Source organism: Cyprinus carpio, chromosome B2 (genome assembly GCF_018340385.1).
Source record: "Cyprinus carpio isolate SPL01 chromosome B2, ASM1834038v1, whole genome shotgun sequence".
Taxonomy (NCBI): Eukaryota; Metazoa; Chordata; class Actinopteri; order Cypriniformes; family Cyprinidae; genus Cyprinus; species Cyprinus carpio.
This window is the reverse complement of record NC_056598.1, coordinates 24530190-24552112: the sequence shown is the minus strand read 5'-3', so window position 1 is coordinate 24552112 and position 21923 is coordinate 24530190. Positions and strand designations below refer to the sequence as shown.

At 36.4% G+C, this 21923-nt stretch overlaps 1 protein-coding gene across 1 annotated transcript; it reads right to left on the bottom strand.

Annotated features, from left to right (window-relative positions):
* Positions 1-1383: 1383 nt before the first annotated feature.
* LOC122134169 (brain acid soluble protein 1 homolog) lies at positions 1384-16575 on the bottom strand. The gene is made up of 2 exons (XM_042718789.1): positions 16405-16575; positions 1384-3703 (listed from the first exon to the last, which is right to left on the bottom strand). The coding sequence occupies exon 2, from the start codon at positions 3689-3691 to the stop codon at positions 3104-3106; it is 588 nt and encodes a 195-aa protein (XP_042574723.1). The 5' UTR covers positions 3692-3703; positions 16405-16575; the 3' UTR covers positions 1384-3103.
* Positions 16576-21923: the final 5348 nt, after the last annotated feature.

Genomic DNA, 21923 nt, shown 5'->3' with positions numbered 1-21923 from the left:
TCTGTCATTTTTTGAGTAATTCACACAATAAACACTGTTTTGTGGCTCTTCAGTGTGTCGTGACAGATCGCTGTAGTGCCTCAGTTCAAGCGGCACATGTACCAATCATCTTTTGATATTTACTTAAAGCACAAAATGAACATGAATGTACATCAGAACGTATTTCATTTCGAAACGCGGAAAGACATCAATACACATAATAAAGTCCACCGAAGTTAATCACTCTCATGTCTGATTTGTCAGATAAAATGGCGAATTATGGCGTTATGGTTGGTCAGATTGCCTGTCAATCAAGCTTTTTGCAATGGCTCAATTTTTTTGTTAGCGCTCAATTTGTTGCTATGGTTACTTTGGGTCTTTGGTGCGATATTTCTATGCAAAAAGGTCAATTGTCTGTTGTCATTAGAGAAGCAATGTATTAAGTATAGCTCAGACATGATTTTCAAAACAAGGGGAAATCTTTTGCCCTAATGCGAAATTCCAGATCACATGGATTCCTTTTGAAATGACTGGGGGGTATGTTTACTAGACAACAATGTACTAAAAACAGAATTTTTTTATTCAATACCATCCCTGTTCACACGTTGTATATATAATATGTTGTAAATATGGTGTAGTTTACACATAGACAAATGGTATTGTTTTCAAAAACTTGAACTATGAAACCCATTTTCAAAACTTAGTTTTCAGGCCCCCAAAATGCTGCTGTCTTGTAAATGAATGGCCAAAGTGCATTAAAAGTTTTCCATTTTTAGTTGAAAACAGTGTCGTGTAAATGGCCCACCAAAAATTTCCTAAGTGCATTTGTCCTAATTGTTTAATGTACATAGATTGCATTTAACATTAAATTCATGTTTAAAGTATGAAATTATCAATAAATATGATATATATTTATATTTTATATATAATATTAGAATCCAGTTCTTCCCAATAGCTTGCAAAAGAGTAGCTTGATTCTTGCTGAACTCATTTAAATTATTAGTAGCTTGTACAGTGTCAGATTTAGTGGCTTTATAAGAATATTAGCATTTCTCTTTAACATCAACATTTCTTCCCACAATCGTGATTCCTGTGCAAACACATTTCTTCTTCCACTTTGACACATTATAAAGTGTGTAAATGCACTGCTTTTGGTTTCTATCCTACTTCAAATGTGTCTTCTGTGCCTGTATTGCAGTGTAATGACAGCTTACATAACAGTTTAGATTTGTTGCAGGTAAAATTAGACTAGTCTTTTTTTTCTTCGTCAAGATACATGCTTTGAAGTTTTGATTTGTTTGAACTGTCATGAACATTAAAATATATTCAAATGTGTTATATAGAAAATATAAGAAATACTGAATCTGTGAGCTTATGAAAACACAAAAATCAAGACATTTGAGCTGATTTTCAATCTGTTTCTTTCATTTTATTAATGTTGCTCCATGTATACAAGTACATATATCTCAGTTCTTCCATTTTATTTATTTTTTTTATTTTACCAGGAAATTTTGGAAATAAAAGGAATGATAGAGAAAGTAACAGAGAGAAAGAGAGAGAGAGCATGTGTGTTAATTCAAATGAAATATCACCTGTAGCAACATTATCTCCACAGCAACCAAAAATACACAACAATAGGGCCAACCACTGACATGCAAAACACACACACACACACACACACAGCTTCACACATACAGATACACACAACGCTCACATTGTTCTGTCAGCATATTGAGAGATCGGTGTGTGTGAAGTGTGTCCTGTTTGGTGAGTTTGGAGGCTCTCTCTCTCTGTCTTTCTGACATCATGACATCTGCTGCTTTCAAAGTACAGAAAGACCAGAACTCTGTTAACACACACACACATGCAGTAAATACATGCTCATACCATGCATAACTCCATACACACACTCACGTCATACTCCCGGATCTTTCCACACATGTACACACTTTAAATTAACCTTCAAACATCCAATTAAAGGGATAGTTCACCTTAAAATTACTTATCTTCACGTCAAACCTGTATTACTTACTTTTTTTACGTTTAACACAAAAGGAAACGTTTTGAAGAATGTGCACACTGTTCTTTTCTATACAGTAAAAGTGGATGGGGACCAAAGTCTGTCAAGCTCCAAAAAGGACAAAATAGCACCATAAAAGCTTCACAAAAGTAGTCTATACGGCTTGTGCACTATATTCCAAGTCTTCTTTGAAATCTAAATCGCTTTTTACTCAAAATCTAGCTTGACAGATGTAGTCCCCATTCACTTTCGTGCAAGGAAATGAGCAGTTCATTCAGCTTCTTTCTTTGTGCATTCTGTGGATGACAAAAAGTCATACAGGTTTAGATCATCATTTCTGGGTGAACTGTTCCTTTAAAAAACACTAATACTGTTAACATTCAATACTGTGTGTGTGTATGTGTGTGTTTGATGCATTGTGCTATACACTGATTTTGTTTCCACTGATATGTGAGAAAAACAGAGAGAGAGAAACAAAGAAAGCAGGAAAGTCAGGAGATAAGCAATGACACAATGTCAATCACTAACTAGAAAGCAGCAAACAGGAAATATGGAATATGTATCAGGGAGGCTGGACTACTACCATTAATACTACTGTCACTCACGCATTCACACACACACACACACACACACACACACACACACACACACACACACACACACACACACACACACACACACACATATATATATATTAACCCCACCCACTGCCATCACATCACACTCAAATGGAGGGAAGTGAGATTCGGAGGGTGGCAATGAATAGATTCCATGTTTGTATTCTACCCCTCATTGAATGGAGGTAGAAAGAAAGGTGAAAAGAGATAAAGAGAGAGAGTTGGGGGCTGGTGGTTTGTATCAAAGTTCAACTGGATATTAAAGATAATATCATCACAACTGCCAGTCTTATTCACCATGATCACGTCCATCACCAACACAATGATCAAAGTCCAGCCTGTTAAAATCATTAATGTTATTGTTACTATTATCATTATTATCATTATAATTACTGATATAGTTTAAAATGGGCGGGCTAGTTTTAATTATTTAGATTTGATCTGGTTTTTCATTTGTCATTAATCTTGTCGTTCACTGTTCCTTCTGTTAATCCTGCACAGCGACTGCTTGCTCCTTGTTTGGGGCGGGGCTGGACTCCGTGGCGATTGGCTCTGCGGGGGCGGACTCTTTTGCGGGTGGAGCCTCAGTCTTTTTAGACTCAGCATCGGGCTTGCTCTCCGTCGCTGTGGCTACAGGAGGGGTGGGATCTTTAGCGGGCTCTTTCACAGCTTCTTTCTCATTGGCCGGAGCTGCTGAAGGGGCAGATTTTTCTTCCGCTTTGGCAGGAGGGGCATCTGGACTCTTGGCGGGTTCTGCTTTGGCAGCCTCGCTGCTCTTGGCGTCAGAAGCTTTAGGAGCATTAGCGTTCGCCGCAGGCTCCTCCTTCTTCGGAGGGGCGGCGCTCTTATCCTCCTCTTTGGGTGCAGTGGAGTTGCTATCGGCGGTGGGCGTGGCTTCTTTGGCGGCGGCCGCCGTGTCATTGGTTGACTCGGTGGCGGCAGGAGCATCCTCATTGTTTTCCTTAGGAGCTTCACCCTCCTCCGCCGACGCTCCCTCCGTCTTTGCATCCTTCTCTTTCGCCTTCTCGTCGTTCACATTGTATCCCTTCTTCTTTTTGCTCAGCTTCCCTCCCATTTTACCTCTGACCTGTGAAAGAGAGAAACAGGACAATCAACACTGGCTTCAATGGCTCAGAATGAGTTCTTGAACTGTCCGTTTCATCTTTTATTTTTACTCATTAAAAATCATAATGGAGATAATTTTGTTATTTCTCAAACAGCAGTGGGATAAAACGTTTTTAAGAAATGGACCCTAGAAAACTCAAACATCTCGACAATGTCTCAAACTGTGTTCAGATTTGCCAATATACATGTACCAGTTTGCAAGATGAGATTATAATTAAAAATGTATTTTCATTTAATTCTTTCCAAATAATCTTGACTATCATAAAATATTCAAGACTAAACTATATAATGCTATACCAATAGATCTTTTGGATGCCACAGACCCACAAATATGATAAATTTTAGTTAGCTCCCATCCCTTAAATTTACAAGACTTCTATATAGCTTCTTGTATATAGACTCAATTTATACTATGATAAAATTACATAATAAATATATTCCTAAAATGTTAATTATAGGACTGTTAGATTGATTTAGTGTAATCTAAGTTTTATTTATTTAGTTAGTTCTACAGACCATTTAGCTTTCCTTTGCAGGCTCCAGTTTCAAAACCCCTTGGCTATACTTTACTATAAAATACTGTAATATTTTTTCTATACTGTGTCAACAGCTATCTAAATTGTTTCTGGTTTTAATTCCACAGGAATTTTAGCAGAAACATCAAAGACAACGATTTAAAAAAGGTTCCTCTATTGCTTCCTGAGCCACGAGTAAAGATCAACCACTGAGCAATAAAATTTTCCTCTGGGATTATTTGTAGCAAATTCAAGTGTAGCATGTCAAACACTACATGTCTTGCATAATCAGAATGACATACTGGGAAGAAAAATGTAATTCATGCTTTTAACAGATACTAAAAAAAAACCTGACTGCAAATAGGTCTGTGCAAGGTGTCATAATGAGAGAGAGCAAAAAAAAAAAAAAATAGGATGAATATACATCATATGTTCTGCTCTGGGTTTATTTTAGCACATGCGCTTCAATCCTGAAACAGAGAGCTAATAAAGGCTCAGAAGGCTAAACTCAAATTTCTGAGACAGCCTGTCAAGGTTCTATCATATCATGCATCAAAACTAGACCATTAATCAGTAATCAGACTATAGCGCTGATAGTTATCTAGATAGATGGAGGGGGTTTTAGAGGACAGCATCTCTGAGCCATACTACCTGCAATTCAGAACCGCAGTTGCCAAGGAAACCGGGTGCTCACGTGACCCATTCGGAATAAGGAGCTGTGCGAAACACATTCTCTCTCTCTCTCTCTCTCTCTCTCTCTCTCTCTCTCTCTCTCTCTCTCTCTCTCTCTCTCTCTCTCTCTCTCTCTCTCTCTCTCTCTCTCTCTCTCTCTCTCTCTCTCTCTCTCTCTCTCTCTCTCTCTCTCTCACTCCAGTGTCCCTGTTGGCTGCTTTAGCGTTCCTGAGCTCAACAACCATCTGTGTAATGACACACTTGCACACACACATACAGTTATTCTCCAGACAGAAGGAGAGCAGTAATCATGTGAAGCCAACATGTGAGTTGAGTGTTTTACACACACACTTATGACTATGGAAACATGGAAATCTTTCCTTGCAGTGTGCAAGAGAACAATAGACACTATCTGTCCTGTCTCCACTGAGTCAAGCAGACAGCAGCACGCTGTTTCAGCGTTAAACAATACGCTGCAGTGTGTGCGCGTCTGTGAGCTGTCTCATCTTTACAGGAGACTTGAAATTCACTGACTGTGTGAAACCTGCTGATTGGTAGTACATTTCATCCTGGTGTGGCTTGTAAACTGTCTATGCAGTGTGTACAAGTAGTATTCAAAAGCATCATTGCCAAATTGAAAATTAAAGGATTAACTGCACTTTTGGCTTCTGCTCCATTACAGAGCAATGCAAAAAGAGTTTAGCTTAAGGGTAGAGTGAACACTGATGCTCAATGCATCAGTAAGATTAAACCTTCAGATGAAGCTGTATTGGCTAGGCCCCACGACAGAGCTCCGTCGAAGAGGCTAGGGCCCAGGGCAGAGCTGCACAGTGGAGAGTGTTTACTGGTCACTAGGGCTGCAACATCTAATTGATAAACATTTTTCATTATTGTGTGTGCAGCAAAGAAATATTTTTAGTAATTAATTTTAGATTTTAAATTAACAATGAATTTGTTACTATATGTAAAGCAAGTATTGAGTTAGTACTGTGCAAGGACAGTGACTTCTCAGTAAAATTGTGTGTTTCGGTTTTCATTTTATATCACAGTAATTTAAAATATTCTGCTGCTTAGAAACTTCCTTCCTATTTTTTTTTTCCAGAAACTCTTTTGTTTGTTTTATTGGATATTGGATTGTACTGTTTATATCTGCTCTTTAATATATTTTAAACATTTTTGCACACAATGTGTGGCATACATCACACAGACATCAACTTGCACTATTTGAAGTGCAAACAGCATTGAGAACATGTAATTGAAAAAATATTGATAAAATAACTCTTAGTTACTTATACATTTGATGTATATACACTACTACTAAATATTTTAGTGAAACCATGCATGGTCCTTTTTTTAGGATTCTTTGATGAATAGAATGTTTAAAAAAACTTACTGTTCAGAACTTAAAACTTGATAGATTATGTGTATATACAATACATACATACATATATACATATATATATATGTGTGTGTGTGTGTGTGTGTATAGCTGTATTGCCATATAAATGTGTGCAGCTTTGAATTTGCTTATGTAACTCTAAAACTCAACACACACACACACACACACACACACACACTGGGCTCGAGGCAGAGGAGGGGGGTTGAGAACTGGAGCAGAAAATCTGGCCCAATCACTGTGCTGTAACAGCAGAAATGCATTCTGGGAGCAAACACAAACTTATAGTGTTTCATATTCAAATACAATAAACTACATTAGATACGGACAAAAACCTGTTTGTTACCTTTTAAGATATTACATATTCACTCACATATTACTCTTTTTTCCAGTTTTAGATGCTTCTCAGTGAGTATTTGAATCGTTTTATTGGCTTGTGTTGTGTACTGGCTGAACACACGTTTGTATGCAACAAACTTGCTAATCTTAAAATATTATGGACCCTAAATTTATGTGAACATAGGATAAAATAAGCATGAATGAGTAAAAGATAAATTAATAATACATATCCACATGATTTATATCTTTCTGTCCCTCCCAAGCGCACTCGTATGTGCATGCGTGTGCTTGTACGTTGAATACGGACACTGTTGTTTTACCTCCAGGTCAACAGGAGGCAGAGTGGAGCCACAACTCTGAGATGTTTTAGTGAGGACTGGACTTGATTGGAGGGAGGGGAGAATGTGACAGGTCAAAGTTTATAACACACACACACACACACACACACACACACACACACACACACACACACACACACACTAAATACTTTAGATCTGTCCTCCAAGCTCAAATACACACATACACACACACACAAGCTCATAACCCTAGAGACGTACTCAAACAAGACACACACAAGCACATTGTTGGCCAGGGCTCAGGCCTCTACGTAAACAGCAGCTCAGGCTAATGAATAACTCCAGAACACTGAGCAGACAGAGAAACCAGAAGCTCCTGTTTTTCGTTTGATGGGTCAAAATGATGTGAAGAGTAAATATGCAGTGATGATTCATATGATGGTTATTGTGATTGTGTTCGCTTTATTGATTTTTCTTGTTGACACAGATCAGGAGTTAAGGGCCAAATGGTACATGTGGTTTCAAGATGACAGACAGTGTCATCTGTCACAGTGCCTGACAGTGTTGAAAGAAAGAGTCACTTCAGTAATTGTTCTTTTGTTCAATTTCTCAACTTCCCACACCAAAACAAAACAAACAAAAAAAATATTTTTTGGCCATAACTTCGTGTGTCCAGTAAGCACTCTTGCTTCCTGATTTTTCCAGTGAACATGTTTTAGACTCTTATTAACTATAACAGAATCCCTGCACACTATGGAACTAAAATCCAAACGGGAAAGATGAATTGCACCTGCTAAAAGCAGTTTATTTGCATTCTTTCAGCGCATAATTCACTAAAGGAATTTATGCAAGTTAGGTAACAGTTTAAAGTTGGACACAAAATTGGTGATGAACACAATTTGCAGGCAGTAAATCCCCATCTTACAGGCCACTTGTAAATGCTAGGTTGTGGAGGATAAGGCAGACTACAATCTGCCATACTTTATCTAAGTGCTTTATTTGGCTCTTTTAAAGTGTGCTTGACCCCACTGCATGTCTGGGTACCTTGTTAAAGAGCTCTTCTCCATCATTTAATAAATAATTATTGCTGCCATTATCAGCAGAAAATGTACACAGAAATCACCTATAAAAATTTGATTTGATAGTGATGCCAATTGCAACAGGCAAATATCATGAATAAAGTGCTCTGTACAATTTAATAATAATAACACAAATTAATACTTTTATTCAGCAAGAACACATTATATTGATCAAAAGTGGTAATGAAGACTTTTACATTGTTAAAAAAAATATACATTTCAGTATATATTTCCAATTTAACATAAAATATACATTTAAAATACATATTTTGAATAAATTCTGTTCTTTTAAACTCTCTATTCATTAAATAATCTTCAGCAAACCTATCAAGCGGCACAACTGTTTTCAATATTGATAATGATAAGAAATGTTTCTTGAGCAGCAAATTAGAAATGATTTCTTGTGACACTGAAGATTTAAAATTCATCTTTGCCATAAGGAACCAATTAAATTAATTACATATTTTTAAATATATTCAAATAAAAAGTTACTATTATTCATCAGAAAATTTCACAATGTAGTTGGTTTTTTAGTTTATTATTCATTAAATAAATGTGCATGAGAGCATAAGAATCAAACTGCCCTTAAAATCTTACCAACACTGAACTAGATAGTTAACAAACTAAAAATTGTGTATCTTGACTAAATGTGCTGCCATTTTAAAATCCTAAGAAAGCTGCTGTTAATGATGATGCAGTTGGGTTGAGTTTAATTTATATATTGCTTTTACCAAGCTCAAAGTGCTTTACAAGCAACAACAGACAAACATCTATTCAAACTCCTCAGTAACTGGAATAACTGGTGAGCTTCCAGTTTATTGCGTCTAAAAATGTAAGATAAACCTAGTATGACAAGAATGTGCATCGTCTATTCATATTGCATTGTACAAGGTTATTATTTTAGGGTTATTTTCTTGAATGCTAAGAAAGTATCAGGACCTTGAGTCTGTGTTTGTGTGTGTGTGTGTGTGTGTGTGTGTGTGTGTGTGTGTGTGTGTGTGTGTGTGTGTGTGTGTGTGTGTGTGTCGCAGTCCATTTAACTTTGTCTCAGAAACATCTACTTCAGGAACATACACAGTAGAGCGAGGGAAGATTTTAAATCTCACAACCAGTACTAAGATAAATAGAGTTCAAATGGACAGACAGAGAGAGAAAGAGAGCAAAGAAGACATGGGTTTTCTCCAAAATCCCTGAGTGTTTCAACAAGAGTATTTGGAAGTGCTGAGGTAGTTTACTAACTCATTTGGACAGTGTCTTGAGAACTGTGAAAACTTTGACCTGGTAAAATCCTTCATCCTACACACACACTGCCATCCCTCAGGATGGAAACTGCTCTAATGAAAACAACGGCGAGGGAACATAAACACCACTGGCAGACAAAATCATGCTCACGCACACGAAGACCTTGAAATTCTTTCTTCAGTAGTGTACAGACTCCGCATTATTCTGATGACTGTTTAGCTGCTCACTGATGGTAAAATGCACTTTGACTTTGAGTTGTGTGTGTGTGTGTGTGTTTATTTAAGGCTGTCATGGCTCCTAAAAACACCCTCAGTGGAGCCAGTCTGAGATAGTAACACACACACAATCCCTAAACCTCACCCTGAGTTGCAGCCTTGTATCTATCTAGGATAGTAGGAGATTTGATTGTGTCATGTCCTTGAAGTACAAACATCCATAAATCGTGTAACTGACAGATGCTTGATAAAATGAAATGTGAGCTTCCACACTTGAACACACATATAGGCTAAATGTTAAAACGAGGTACTGACTCTCTGTGGTCATTAAAAATCCCAGGATGTCTTTCAAAAAGAGTAGAGGTGTGACCCACAGCATCCTGGCCAAATTTGTCCATTGGCCTCTGACCATCATGGCCTCCTAACCATCCTCATATCTACTGTTTGGCTTCATCACTCTGTCTCATCTCCACCAATAAGCTGGGGTGTGGTGGGTGATCTGGCACACTATGGCTGCCGTCGCATCATCCAGGTGGATGCTGCACAATGGTGTTGGTTGTAAAGTGCTTTGAGTGCTCTGAAAAGCTCTATGTAAATGTAACGAATTAAATGTACAGCACACTTACTTATTGCCAGTGCCACTTTTAATTTGTCAACTATAACAATGTCAATATACAGGCATTACAGAAGAATTATGTTATTTTCCATTGCATCTGAAAATCTGTATTGTGTTTGATAACATGATGTTGTGGACATTTTTGGAATAAAAATGGTAGAATCATTTGTCTTTCTACAGCTAATTTATTTTATATGCATTTAAGTATACATATATACATTAAAATATTTTTTTTAAATATTTTTTTCTGTAATTTTACAAAATGAGCTTAACTGAAAATTACTGAAATTCTCTATTCTTAATTTATATTTGTTGTTCTTTCTTCAAATATCAGATTTTTTCATATCTTAATAACCTAATAATCTTAATTTAAAAAAAAAAAAAAAATTATATCTTCATAAAACAAGTATGCTACTTCTGAAATCTCTAATTCTGATTATATTAGTGAAAAAAATGTTGGTTGTGAACGAAATGATACAACCAAGTGACAAGTGACATAAATAATTTCTACACAATAAATTTCAGCCTTCATTTAGATATTTTATGATTGATTTTAATATTTTAAGATTAAATGTCCAGCTTTGGGATGAAGGTAAAACAATAAAATCTATGCACAGAACACGTTTAAAAAATAGCAAAAATGATAAAGGCATATATCAAATTATTTCCAAGAATTTATAAGAAAGAGTTGAAATCTTTAATAAAAAAAAAAAAAATCTGCCTTTGGGACATAAATATGCTCATAGTTGAAGAAACACCCAAATATTTTACTAGACATTTTTATTGCACATATATCTGGTGGTTTAGATGGTGGTTAAGATTTCATATCTGACTTCATTAAGTTAAAGAAGACGTACATTACTGTTTTAAATATCTGAGATTTAGACTTAGTCTAAACACAATTCACATATGTCTCCAGAAAAAAACAAAAAAAACGACACATACAAATCCACACAGTGTTTAATGTTTTCATTCTTGTGGGAAACTTGCTGTCCAAACAAGAAGTGACTGCATTGTTCATTAGGCCTTGATTATATAGCCGATGTCCTGAACACAACACACGTGTTTTTTAAATATGCCCTCACTCCTGTCTGTACTTCCACAAGGTTCTATACTGTAAAAATCAGACTACATTCATCACTCTCTGACAGCTGCCATGTATTATTATTTGATGTCATTTATGTATGTCTTTTGGTCATTGTCAGATTTAGCCTGTTCAATGCTCTCATCCAGTACTAATGCTGTGTTTTCTGTGTATCTCTCTCCAAGGGACTGTAACAGACAGGTGGGGTCAGTGGGGGTCTGGCCTTTGATTGGCTGTTGCCGTAGGAACCATAGGAGAGCTGCCATTCTGGCTCATTCTGACTCTTCCTTCAGGTCATCGTCATGGCAACCCAGAGAGAGATTCCATGATGACACACACAATATCAGAATCAAGGAATCTGAGCTGCTGCATATCCATAGGTAAATAATACATAATCATAGAAAAAAATAAAGTTACACTTCATCTTGAGGGTTGATGTAAGATATTTTTAAGAATGTTTCATAAATGTTTTATGCATAAATTGCAAGTCAGTAGGGTCCAGTATTGTTTTGTATGTATATAGTATTGTACAGTACATTTTGCAAAATCTTCTTTAGTATTCCACAGAAACATTTTCACACAAAATTTTGCTTTTTTGGGAGAACTGTCCCTTTAATTGTCAAGATTTCACAGCTGTATATTGTAAAAATAATAATAATAATAATAATAATAATAATAAAGTGAAAAAACAGCAAAAAATCTGCAAAAGCATTGCAACTCCAAAAAATGTTAATTTTAATCCAACAGATTTCAACTAAACCACCATCAACGGAGCCATCATGTTATGTTTGGAAGTCTGCTTTGCACAGCGCTCTTGAAGGGTTGCCATGTCCACTTATTATTAAGCATCTTTGGGGTTTACTCATAAAGCTATACAGTTTATGGAGTTAATAAAATAGGCAGCTGCAGATCACTATATTTTGGTATGTGGCTTATTTCCAAAATAACACATTTGGATTTAATTTAATTAGGGATTTGTTCTTATTTGTTGTTGTTGTTTTTTTATAAAGATCTGGCCACACTAATGAGACAAAACCTATAATTTAGCTGCAATGTGTATCTAGCCATAAATAATTTTAAGAGCCAAATAATTGTTCAGAAAGCTTAAAATGTGCTTTGTAAAAATGTAAAAGTGAAACAATATCAGGCTCAGTAGCTCAATTCTACTGCTCCACATAAAGCCACCAATCACTTTCCACACAGTGCACACAGACCGCAAAGCATGATGGGACAAAACCTGACTAGTGACTGACACTAAAACTTATTAAGTTCTGCCAGCACAACTAAGGCTGCCTGAGGAAAACATATTAAATAATAAAATAAGGCTCCACTAATCTTAAGTATTTAACAATGGTGTGACAGAATTAGTACGTAGACTTTGAAATTCTTTTTTTTTTTTTTTAAGTTAAGTGACAAGTCCAAAAATAACAATGATTTTGAATGCATCTCTAATTTGGGGCCGTCTCAGATGTTCTTGAGCTAACTGTCCCTTTCAATGATCTTCCTCAAACAAACACACACACACACACTCAAAGCTCTGCTTGGCTGAGCTGCCTCTGTCTCTGTCAGTGCCATCCTGTCTCACTGACTCCTTCCTGTCTCTCTCTTGCTTTCATGTCTATCCCGCTCTTCTTCTGACAAACACTGAAAACTGTGATCACAGCCATCTAAAAATTTTCAGATGAAAGCACCAAATTCAGTTTTAGATTTTAGAGCATTGCCTTAGTCGATTTGTGGCAAATTTGAGGTAGGGCATCACAACTTACATATATTTCTGTATGTACGTTTGTACATATGTATGTTTTCAAGTACATTTACTTAATTTCAGCCAGAGTCCAAAATAAACACCGCAAACACCAAACACAAGTAAAAAACAGTGTTGGTAAGTATATATGGTGAAACTTGTTAGCTGGCCAATAATTGGCTTCTGTGTGTTTCAGAGTGAAACATGGCACTGTGTTTATTTAATCGTGAGCAGCTCAAGATTCAGAGACCTGGAGTGGCTCGGTTCACAGTAAATGCTGTGTAAATGCTATCTTCATCTCTGAAAGTTTGGGTCACTTAAAATGAGCCTGATCTCATGACGAAAATGTACCTGTGGGAACTTTTTCGCAAGACGCGAAATACGTAGCGACACATTCAATGTGAAATGTCCATGGTATGTTTTATGTGACTTGAAATGTCCGTTGAGTGGCGCTTAAAACTCTAATGCTCTGTGACTTTTTTAAAATAACGTACCATCTGCACTACACTTAATATACTTAATATACTCAATAGTATGAACAAAAGTGAATGTGACACAAAAACGCAATCCCAAGCATGCCGTTTTAGCTTGTTTTTGAGCTCTCATCTATCAGCTCTTTCATTGTGAGTCATGTTTTTGATGGGAATCATTCCCAAGAATTGGGCATCTTAAGTCCAATTCCATGCTAGCTAAGCTAACGAGCAAGCTTGTTACATCCGGAAAGCGAACCATATGGACTTGTAATCATAACTGTGTACAAAAATGATTACAAGTGCTTGCTGTTTTGCCGCTTCTAGTGTTCATTTCTGTTGGAAGCTGCACTGATATGTACTTATTGGTACGTATTTCACATCTTGCGAAAAAGTTCCCACAGCTACGTTTTTGTCATGAGATCAGGTTGCTTAAAATACGCATTTAAAAAGGCAACATGCTTATCTTCCCAAATTTGTAATCAGAAACAATTATAAATCTATCGTCAACATTATTTTTAATAATAAATACTTTTTAAATTATTTTTATTTTACAGTAGAGTATTGTTTATTATTATTAGTATTAATAGTAATATTTCTTTATTGATTTAATTTATATTATTTAAATAATAAATTATTGTATTTATTAATAAAAACAATACAAATAACACATTATTATTGTTATTGTTGTATATTGAATGGGCCAAAAAAAAAAAAAAAAAAAAAGGTTTTCCTTATTTTTTTATTTTCTTTAACTGATCACATGCCTGTTTCCTTCTTCAGTTCTGCTGTTCCTTCTACTGTTTCCTCTCCTTCTACAATGCAAAAAAAAAGAAGAAGCTCAAAAATTAAAATCCATTTTTTTCTCAACACTAGACTGATGCGCACTGATTCAGACTGTAAAATCTGCAATCGTGGACTACCCAACAGACAATGAAGGTCTTTCTCACTTTCACTGCTTCCTCCTGAGTCCTGCTCTTCTCTGCTATTGCAACACAAAAAACTCCAGCTGGGCTTGAAACTGGGTGTCTCGCACTGAATCACCTGACTGCTCTTCTTGTTTCCGTGGGTGACCTGGTATACAGGGAATCTCACATTCTAAAATACACATTTAATCAAGATTATTGCTAATTCAACTCATGAGCGCTCAGAGCCAAAGGTGCAGATCTGTAAATGTTGGCACTCACTCATGCAGGGTTAATAATGTTTTTGGTGGCTGAGTGGCTCCTGCATGAGTTGCCCTCAGGCTCTTCTGCATTATACAAATGCACTGGACAAATAAATGAGACCTGAAATGATGTAGATATTCATTTATCTCTATCACGCTCTCTCTCCAACTTGCACATAGAGAGGGAGAGATGCTATTTCCATAGTGCAGCAACCATTATAACAATTTTGTATGTCATCAATCCAGTTCACGGAAGATCAATAATCAATAGCCAATATGTTTGAATTTGTTTTTACACCATACATTTTTTTATTGTGGTAACACCTAACTAATTCAAGTGTTTTAAACATTTAAAATTCAACAATTTGGTAAATGGATACCTCAATTTTTAGGACAAACCAGCGCTCAGTTGTCAGTGTGGTTTGATGTTTCCAGGTTGAAACGAGTGACTCATTCAAGCAGCGGTTTATTGGTGCGTGTGAACGCGTGGATTATGAAGCCTCTCGCTCATCACACCGCCCGCTCCTTCTCTCAAACTCACCTCCGTCCCATCCCATAATATCGGATCTCATCCAAACGGGAAAAAAAAGACATTTGGGCGGAGACGTTTTGCATGGTGTGATTTTAGTGTGCGGGGATCTGAGCACTAGCTTTTTTTTTTTTTTTTTTTTCTCCCTCACTCGGTTCATTGTCTGCGGCATCGCCGTGAAATGTAAAATAGATTCCTCTACAAACGGAATATTAAAAACACAGCTGCGGAAAATAATATTCAAATCATAAATACAGTTGTGCGTTAAAAAAAACAGATCATTAGTAGACAATGTGAGAGATATAGGAGGTAAAAGCATCAGTTGTCCATCCACACCCTACGCGCAATGCGCATGTGCTCTGCAGAGACAAAGGATCAGGCAATTACAGCTGTAGCTTGAAATAATAAATAGATTAAATAATAAGAAAATAAATACTATCATAAAACGCGTTGATATAGAGAGAGAAAACTAAACCCTGTTCACTTTACATTAGTAAGTGACAGAGTTAAGAAACTGTCTCTTTGGCACTGTATAGCATCACAAAGGGTAAAGAAAATATGTGTACAAACAGTATTAATTAATTACAAGGATTTATTGTGTGTATATTATTTATATGCTTCGGCTCCGTAATATCTGTGTAGGCTATGTGTGCGTGCGTGTGTGGGTGGGTGCGTGTGCGCGCACGCGTGTGCACCAGTTAGACAGCGCTGCAAAATGTGTGCCAGCTCTGACAAAAGAGAACGGTGGACATAAATCCGCGTCTGTGTAAACAGTAAAAAGCAGCATTTACTTTGGAAACACAACCAAAACCAGTACTATTACCCCATACAAAACATGACTCTGAAAATCTATAATAAACATAAATTTGCGCCTCAGAAAACACGCGTTATCCATTACGCTTTATTCTAATACTCCTTAATTCATCTTATGAACAATTTTCATTTAAATTTGCGCATTAAAATAATAATAAACACCGCGAAAGCAACGGCATGCACGCGCAGAACACGCCCCTCTCCACTCAGTTCATCCGCGTGAATGCCGTGGCTGATGTATTGAAATCTTTATGTGCATCTCAGAAATCAAATAAGCTCAGACACATTATTACTCCATTCACCCGCTGAATGACATGCTGAACGTGCACTTGATTTCGACATTGCCCCGGTTCACTACCGTGCGCTCCGTCTCTCCAAATGGAAGCTGCTCTTATTTATCAGAGACGCTCCAACTAGAAAAAAATTCCTCATGTAACTGAGTCAGAGTGTTTATTTAATCTACTGAAAGAGTGAAAGACTCTTACCGTCGGCGGTGGACTTTCCTGTCACTCCTTTCTCAGGCGTCTGCTGTTTTTTTCCCAGTGTCTTTTTCCCGTTCGCGTGGATTCGGTGGGGTTTATCGGGGCTGCTCGGTGTGTGTCTCGCGCTGCATTTCTCGCGCGCACTCTCGTATTCGGTTTGGGGGGGGCGGGGGCGCGCGACGCGCTGCGAGCCACTGAGGACGAGACACGGCAGCGCGCCGCACCGTGATCAAGTCGCGCAAAAAAAAAAAAAAATTGTTACTGCTTTATACTCGTTATCAAAAGAACATTCAATACAATCTTAAAAACCCCCTTGCTCTTCTATTTAAATAAGTTGTTTATAAATATATATAAAGAAGTGAACCTATTTGTCTGGTAGACGGTTGTATTTCTGGTCAATGTGTAAAGAATTCAGATTGTTTCATTTTTAACTTATACCAGCTAATATAGAGATATAACCTGTTCACGTTCAAGCTCGTGCGAATAATGCTCGATATATATATACGTAATAGAATTTATAATAATATATAATTTTTTTGTCTTTGCGCGCCCTCTGGCGTCATCAGTTTAAAATGTAGCGTAAACACAGACAATATGAGGTGAGTACAGAGGTGTAAAAATACTAAAAATATGTTCTAATAATAAACAAAAAAGCTGTCTATAAATTAAACTTAATAGCAAATTCCAATGGAAAAGATGACATGCTTAATTAATGATTGTAACTAATCAACTGTAGCCTATAAAATTAGGAAAAATAGAGCGTGCATAATTATGCAAGTTGATATTCTGATCATATTTTTTTCCCAAGCACATTTGACCAAATCCAAACCAAATCAATCTTAATAATACTAATAATTTTGTATTTAATCATTTATAAGTGATATATAATTGTCCATGAAGGCTGGAAGTGAAAAATGCATTATATCAGGTGTGCATAATTATTAAGCAGGTTTTCTTTTACAGATAAATTGAGCCAAAAAAGAAAAAAAAAAGATAGATTTAACTCATACTGAAAAGTCAAAAACTATTAAATGCCCATGACAAATTCAAAACTAATAAAATACAGAAATTGCAAAGCTAAGGCATGACCATTTGACAACATAATGCTCAGTGGGTCAGAGGAAAAAAAAAGAAAAAAAAAAACGGTGGAGAGGAAAAGACACATGTTAATGGCAAAAGAATTAAGGTGAAAAATAAGGTGTAAAACCATCAGGAACCATTTAGTCTCCAGTGCCACCATTTTCCAGAATGACAACCTTCCTGGAGTCTCCAGAAGTGCAATGTGTCAGGTAACAGGTTCTCAGGGACTTAGGTTAGCTAAAGAAACCTAAAAAAATGACCCTAACTTAATCAGAATCACATGCTGAAGTGTAGTAAAATATATTAAGACTTTTATTGGCCTTATACACAGATAAGTTGAGAGAGACTCTTGAATGACCAGCACTACATCCTCTAGTACTGTTTGAAGAATTTATCTTCAAGAATCTGAGGAAAGATTTGGGAAATCATTTTTAATCCATCTCCTATCCTGAAAAGTCTGTCTTGCAGAAATGGACTAAAAATGAACTCCCAAAACTCACTGCCAGATTCTTGAAGCTAAATTCTTCAAAAAGTGTTACAAGAGGAGGTGGTGCTGGTCCTTGAAGAGTCACTCTTAACTTATCTGCCGATAAAGCCTATCAGTCTTCATGTATTTCACAACACTTCAGCATGTGATGATAATGATATTTTGAAAATATCTCACAATATTTGCAGAATTTATGTGCCATCTATATTTTTAGGTCACAAAGTGTCACGGTTGAACAAAAACCATATAAATCAACATCATCTGTATAATATAAACTAGCCCAAAACCCAGAGGGGCTGAGAGAATGTGGTGTGGACTCTGTAAATGAGGGTCATTGTGTCAGAGACACTAGAAGGACAGAGTTCCTGCGTAACTTAAGTAGCACTTGAAAATCATTATAGATCTACGAGTGGTCTGGAGTAATTGTAGAGCCCCAAGTGCATCGTAAGAAGACAGATTTATGCGGTCAACTGCAGGACAATCGGCAAATTGCACCTTTAACTTTATTCAAGTGCAATGACGGTACAATCAGTGGATATTGTTTGAGAATTAATGGGTCATTTTGAGTAGAAAATGAACTCCAGATGTTACAAAATAGTAAGTTACTAAACCTAACTTCAAAAGCAACGATAAAACAGTGTAAATACAACTCGAAAAAAGTGACAATTTTTACATTTTTAATTGTTCATGCCCAAGTGCATGGTGGGAAAAACAGGATCATAACTTTGATATTTACTTAAAGAATTCTTGTAAACATTAACAATTCCAAGTAAAATAAATGTATTAGTTCAAATTTTAATTTCTACAAGCTTAAATTGAAATTTGAGCTTGTAGATTTGACAATATAGATTGACTCTTTTTTTTTTATTCTTGCCTGAACTTAATTATTTCATGTAGAAATTACAAGTTTTTATGAAGTATTTACTTCACCACAAAATAATTTTTATCAGTGTAGTACTGATTTCACATATCAATACTATCAATAATATCAACCAATATTGATTTCTTTTTATAACCGATACCAGTTATTTGGATGTTTATGTGCCTGATAATCGATATGCCGAACCGATATTTATTTCCTGTTATACTTTTGTTTTTGACACAATGATTACAACACTAGTGAACTGAACAAACCATTTTATTTATAACAATCACTCCCTCCTTGAATACAAAACAAAACAATTTTATTTATAACCAATACCAGTTATTTGCATGTTTATGTGCCTGATAATCAATATGCAGAACCATTTTATTTATAACAATCACTCCCTCCTTGTATACAAAACAAAACAACAATAAAAACATATATTTATAAAAAGCAGCAGAAGCAACACTAATATTAACAATATGCAAAATGTAGCATGTCTAATGTTTTCAAATGGAGAAAATAAATAAATGACAGAATCACATCAACTTGGCAGAAATGTAATAATTTTAACCCTTTAATTGTCACCCCCATTTTTTAAAATAGGCATGAAAGTGCACTACCCAAACTTAAATTGTTGTAATTAATGAACACTTAATTTAATTAAAGTATCAAAAAGTAATATAAGTTTTAATTTACTGTAAATGAAATGCACTATATTAATTTTATTTTATTATATTTTATTTATAATTTATTCTAAAATTGGTATAAAATTAAAGCCTTATGTCTAAATAAGTTATATTCCAAATTTGAAGTTGATATGAAAAAAATTGAGGTCCCTCTGAAATTTTATTTAGGGTGTCATACCACAAACAGCCACTGGGTGCCATTCAGACTTCACTGAATTTGTTTTATGCATTTGTCTGTCACAAATGTCTTGATTTCTCTGTCAGTATTACTTATATGGAATCCTTAATATGGAATCCTGGACTCAGTCCTTTCCAATATGTTTTTTGTCAAGATTATAAAAAGGTTTGATTCTAAAAGACCGTAATGTATTTTGTAATATGACACTTGACACTGCCCACTAAGCAGGAGGAGACCGCCAAAAGATTTTAAAGTACCATTTCCATGGTAACACAATGTCCGATTTCAAAATGGTTTTCACAAGCTGGGCTTCTAAGCTTTCAAATGATGTATAATTTATGATGATTACTAAAAGATTTATTAGAGAAAAAGGACAACAAAAAAGAGCGCCAAGCGTCCCACAGGTGGGACGGTGACAGTTTTATAAACAATTTAATAGGCTAAAGAGTGAAGAATAATTTACTGGATAATGTTAATTAGTAACTGAATAATATTCTGTGGAATATTGGAATATATCAATATAAACAATGTTTTTGTCATAAGTTCTGAAATGCCTGCGGACAAAGCACTGTTTCTTCATTTACACAGAACTAAACTGCGATCACTTGCGGAGATAATAAATAATTAATATATTAATATTTCATATAGATGTATTTATTAAGATGTTTATTAGCAAAATAATGGTTATAGTAAATGTTAATATAATTTAGGGTGTTTTAAACAAGTGAATCTTGTTAAAAGTTACATGCGGTGGCCATGCTGGAGCATTTTCTGAGCATCAACCCGAACAGCCATATGATTCCTGAGCTTATGACTGAAGGTCTGGAATTTATGGCAGCTTTCATTGGCCAAAGCCCGCCCATGAGGCCATTTGACCGACATGTCAAACAACCAATCACAGTTCGTTTTGTTCATCGTCACATTTCGAGGCGTGGAAATGTCGCCACAATAACAGACCGGTGTGTAAAACTCTCTGACATATTTTAAATTTTCTATGCGGCGAACTTTAAATATTTCACATACTTTTGAGAATCCAGCATTTAGCTGATCCCGATAAGCACTCGTCATCACAGTTGTAAACAAAACAGTTTTCTTTTTTTTGTGAGGGGGTTTGGCGGCATGGTATCTTTGTTTCCAGACGGTACGTTAAAGAGCGCGACACACACGTCTCACGGAAATCCTGTAGAATTCAACCAATCCGATGACGACTTCGACACTCCTGAAGTGTTTCCACTTTTGTGTCCCATATGCATCAGACATTTAGCCAGCGGTCCGTGGGTGTGACGTCTGAAGCTGAGACTAGCAATATGAAAGCGACTTCAAGATAGATAACAGAGAGAGAATTAAATTCAGCGTTTTATTTCCAACATGCGCTCATTCATAACTGTATTATTTAATTCATGCAAAGTTACGTCTTTATTGTGACAGGACTTGACGGATTATTTACAGGACTTGACAAATTACTTATCCTATGTGACTCTGTGAGTTCGTATTTCTTAAAGGGGTCATATGATGTGATTTTAATTTTTCCTTTCTCTTTGGAGTGTTACAAGCTCTTGGTGCATAAAGAAGATCTCTGAAGTTGCAAAGTCTAAAGTCTCAAATCCAAAGAGATATTCTTTATAAAAGTTAAGACTTGTCCACACTCCCCTAAAACGGCTCGTTCTAGCACGCCCCCCACATCTCTACGTCACTATGTAGGAAGATTTGCATAACGCCGCTCAAATGTTCACGCAAAGAAAGAAGACGTGCCTTTTATTCTCGCTGTTGCCGCCGGTGCCATTTCATGGAGAAGCTGTGTGTTTCATTGTGTTTCAAGTGAAACTACTTTGTTTAGCCTTCCAAAAGAGCATGATATACGCTTCGTCATGCCTGGAGCTGATCTGTGCTGGACGCTGAGGAAATACATCAACTTCGCGCTCACCGTGGACGAAGTGGAGTCCAGCCCAGGCTCGTCACATGTGGTTGCCGCAACCCCCGGCCGCTCCTTCATCGAATCCACCGGCTGTTCCTCATTATAGCCACTGGCTGCCGCTCACTCAAGCCACGGGCTGTTCCTTACTCAAGCCACTGGCCATTCCTCACCCTCTGCAAGGACAGTCTGGTGCTTCTGACTCACAGTATGTAAGTAGGTTTACATATATAAAGAATTTGCCAGTGATGATTCAAACGCGAATTTGAGCAGTGTAGGGTAGCACTTGTTGTTTGTCGTTTCTCTGATCA

Bases quoted from the DNA above. Each gene is read 5' to 3' on its own strand.
- LOC122134169 (XM_042718789.1), bottom strand. From the start codon at position 3,691: ATGGGAGGGAAGCTGAGCAAAAAGAAGAAGGGATACAATGTGAACGAC.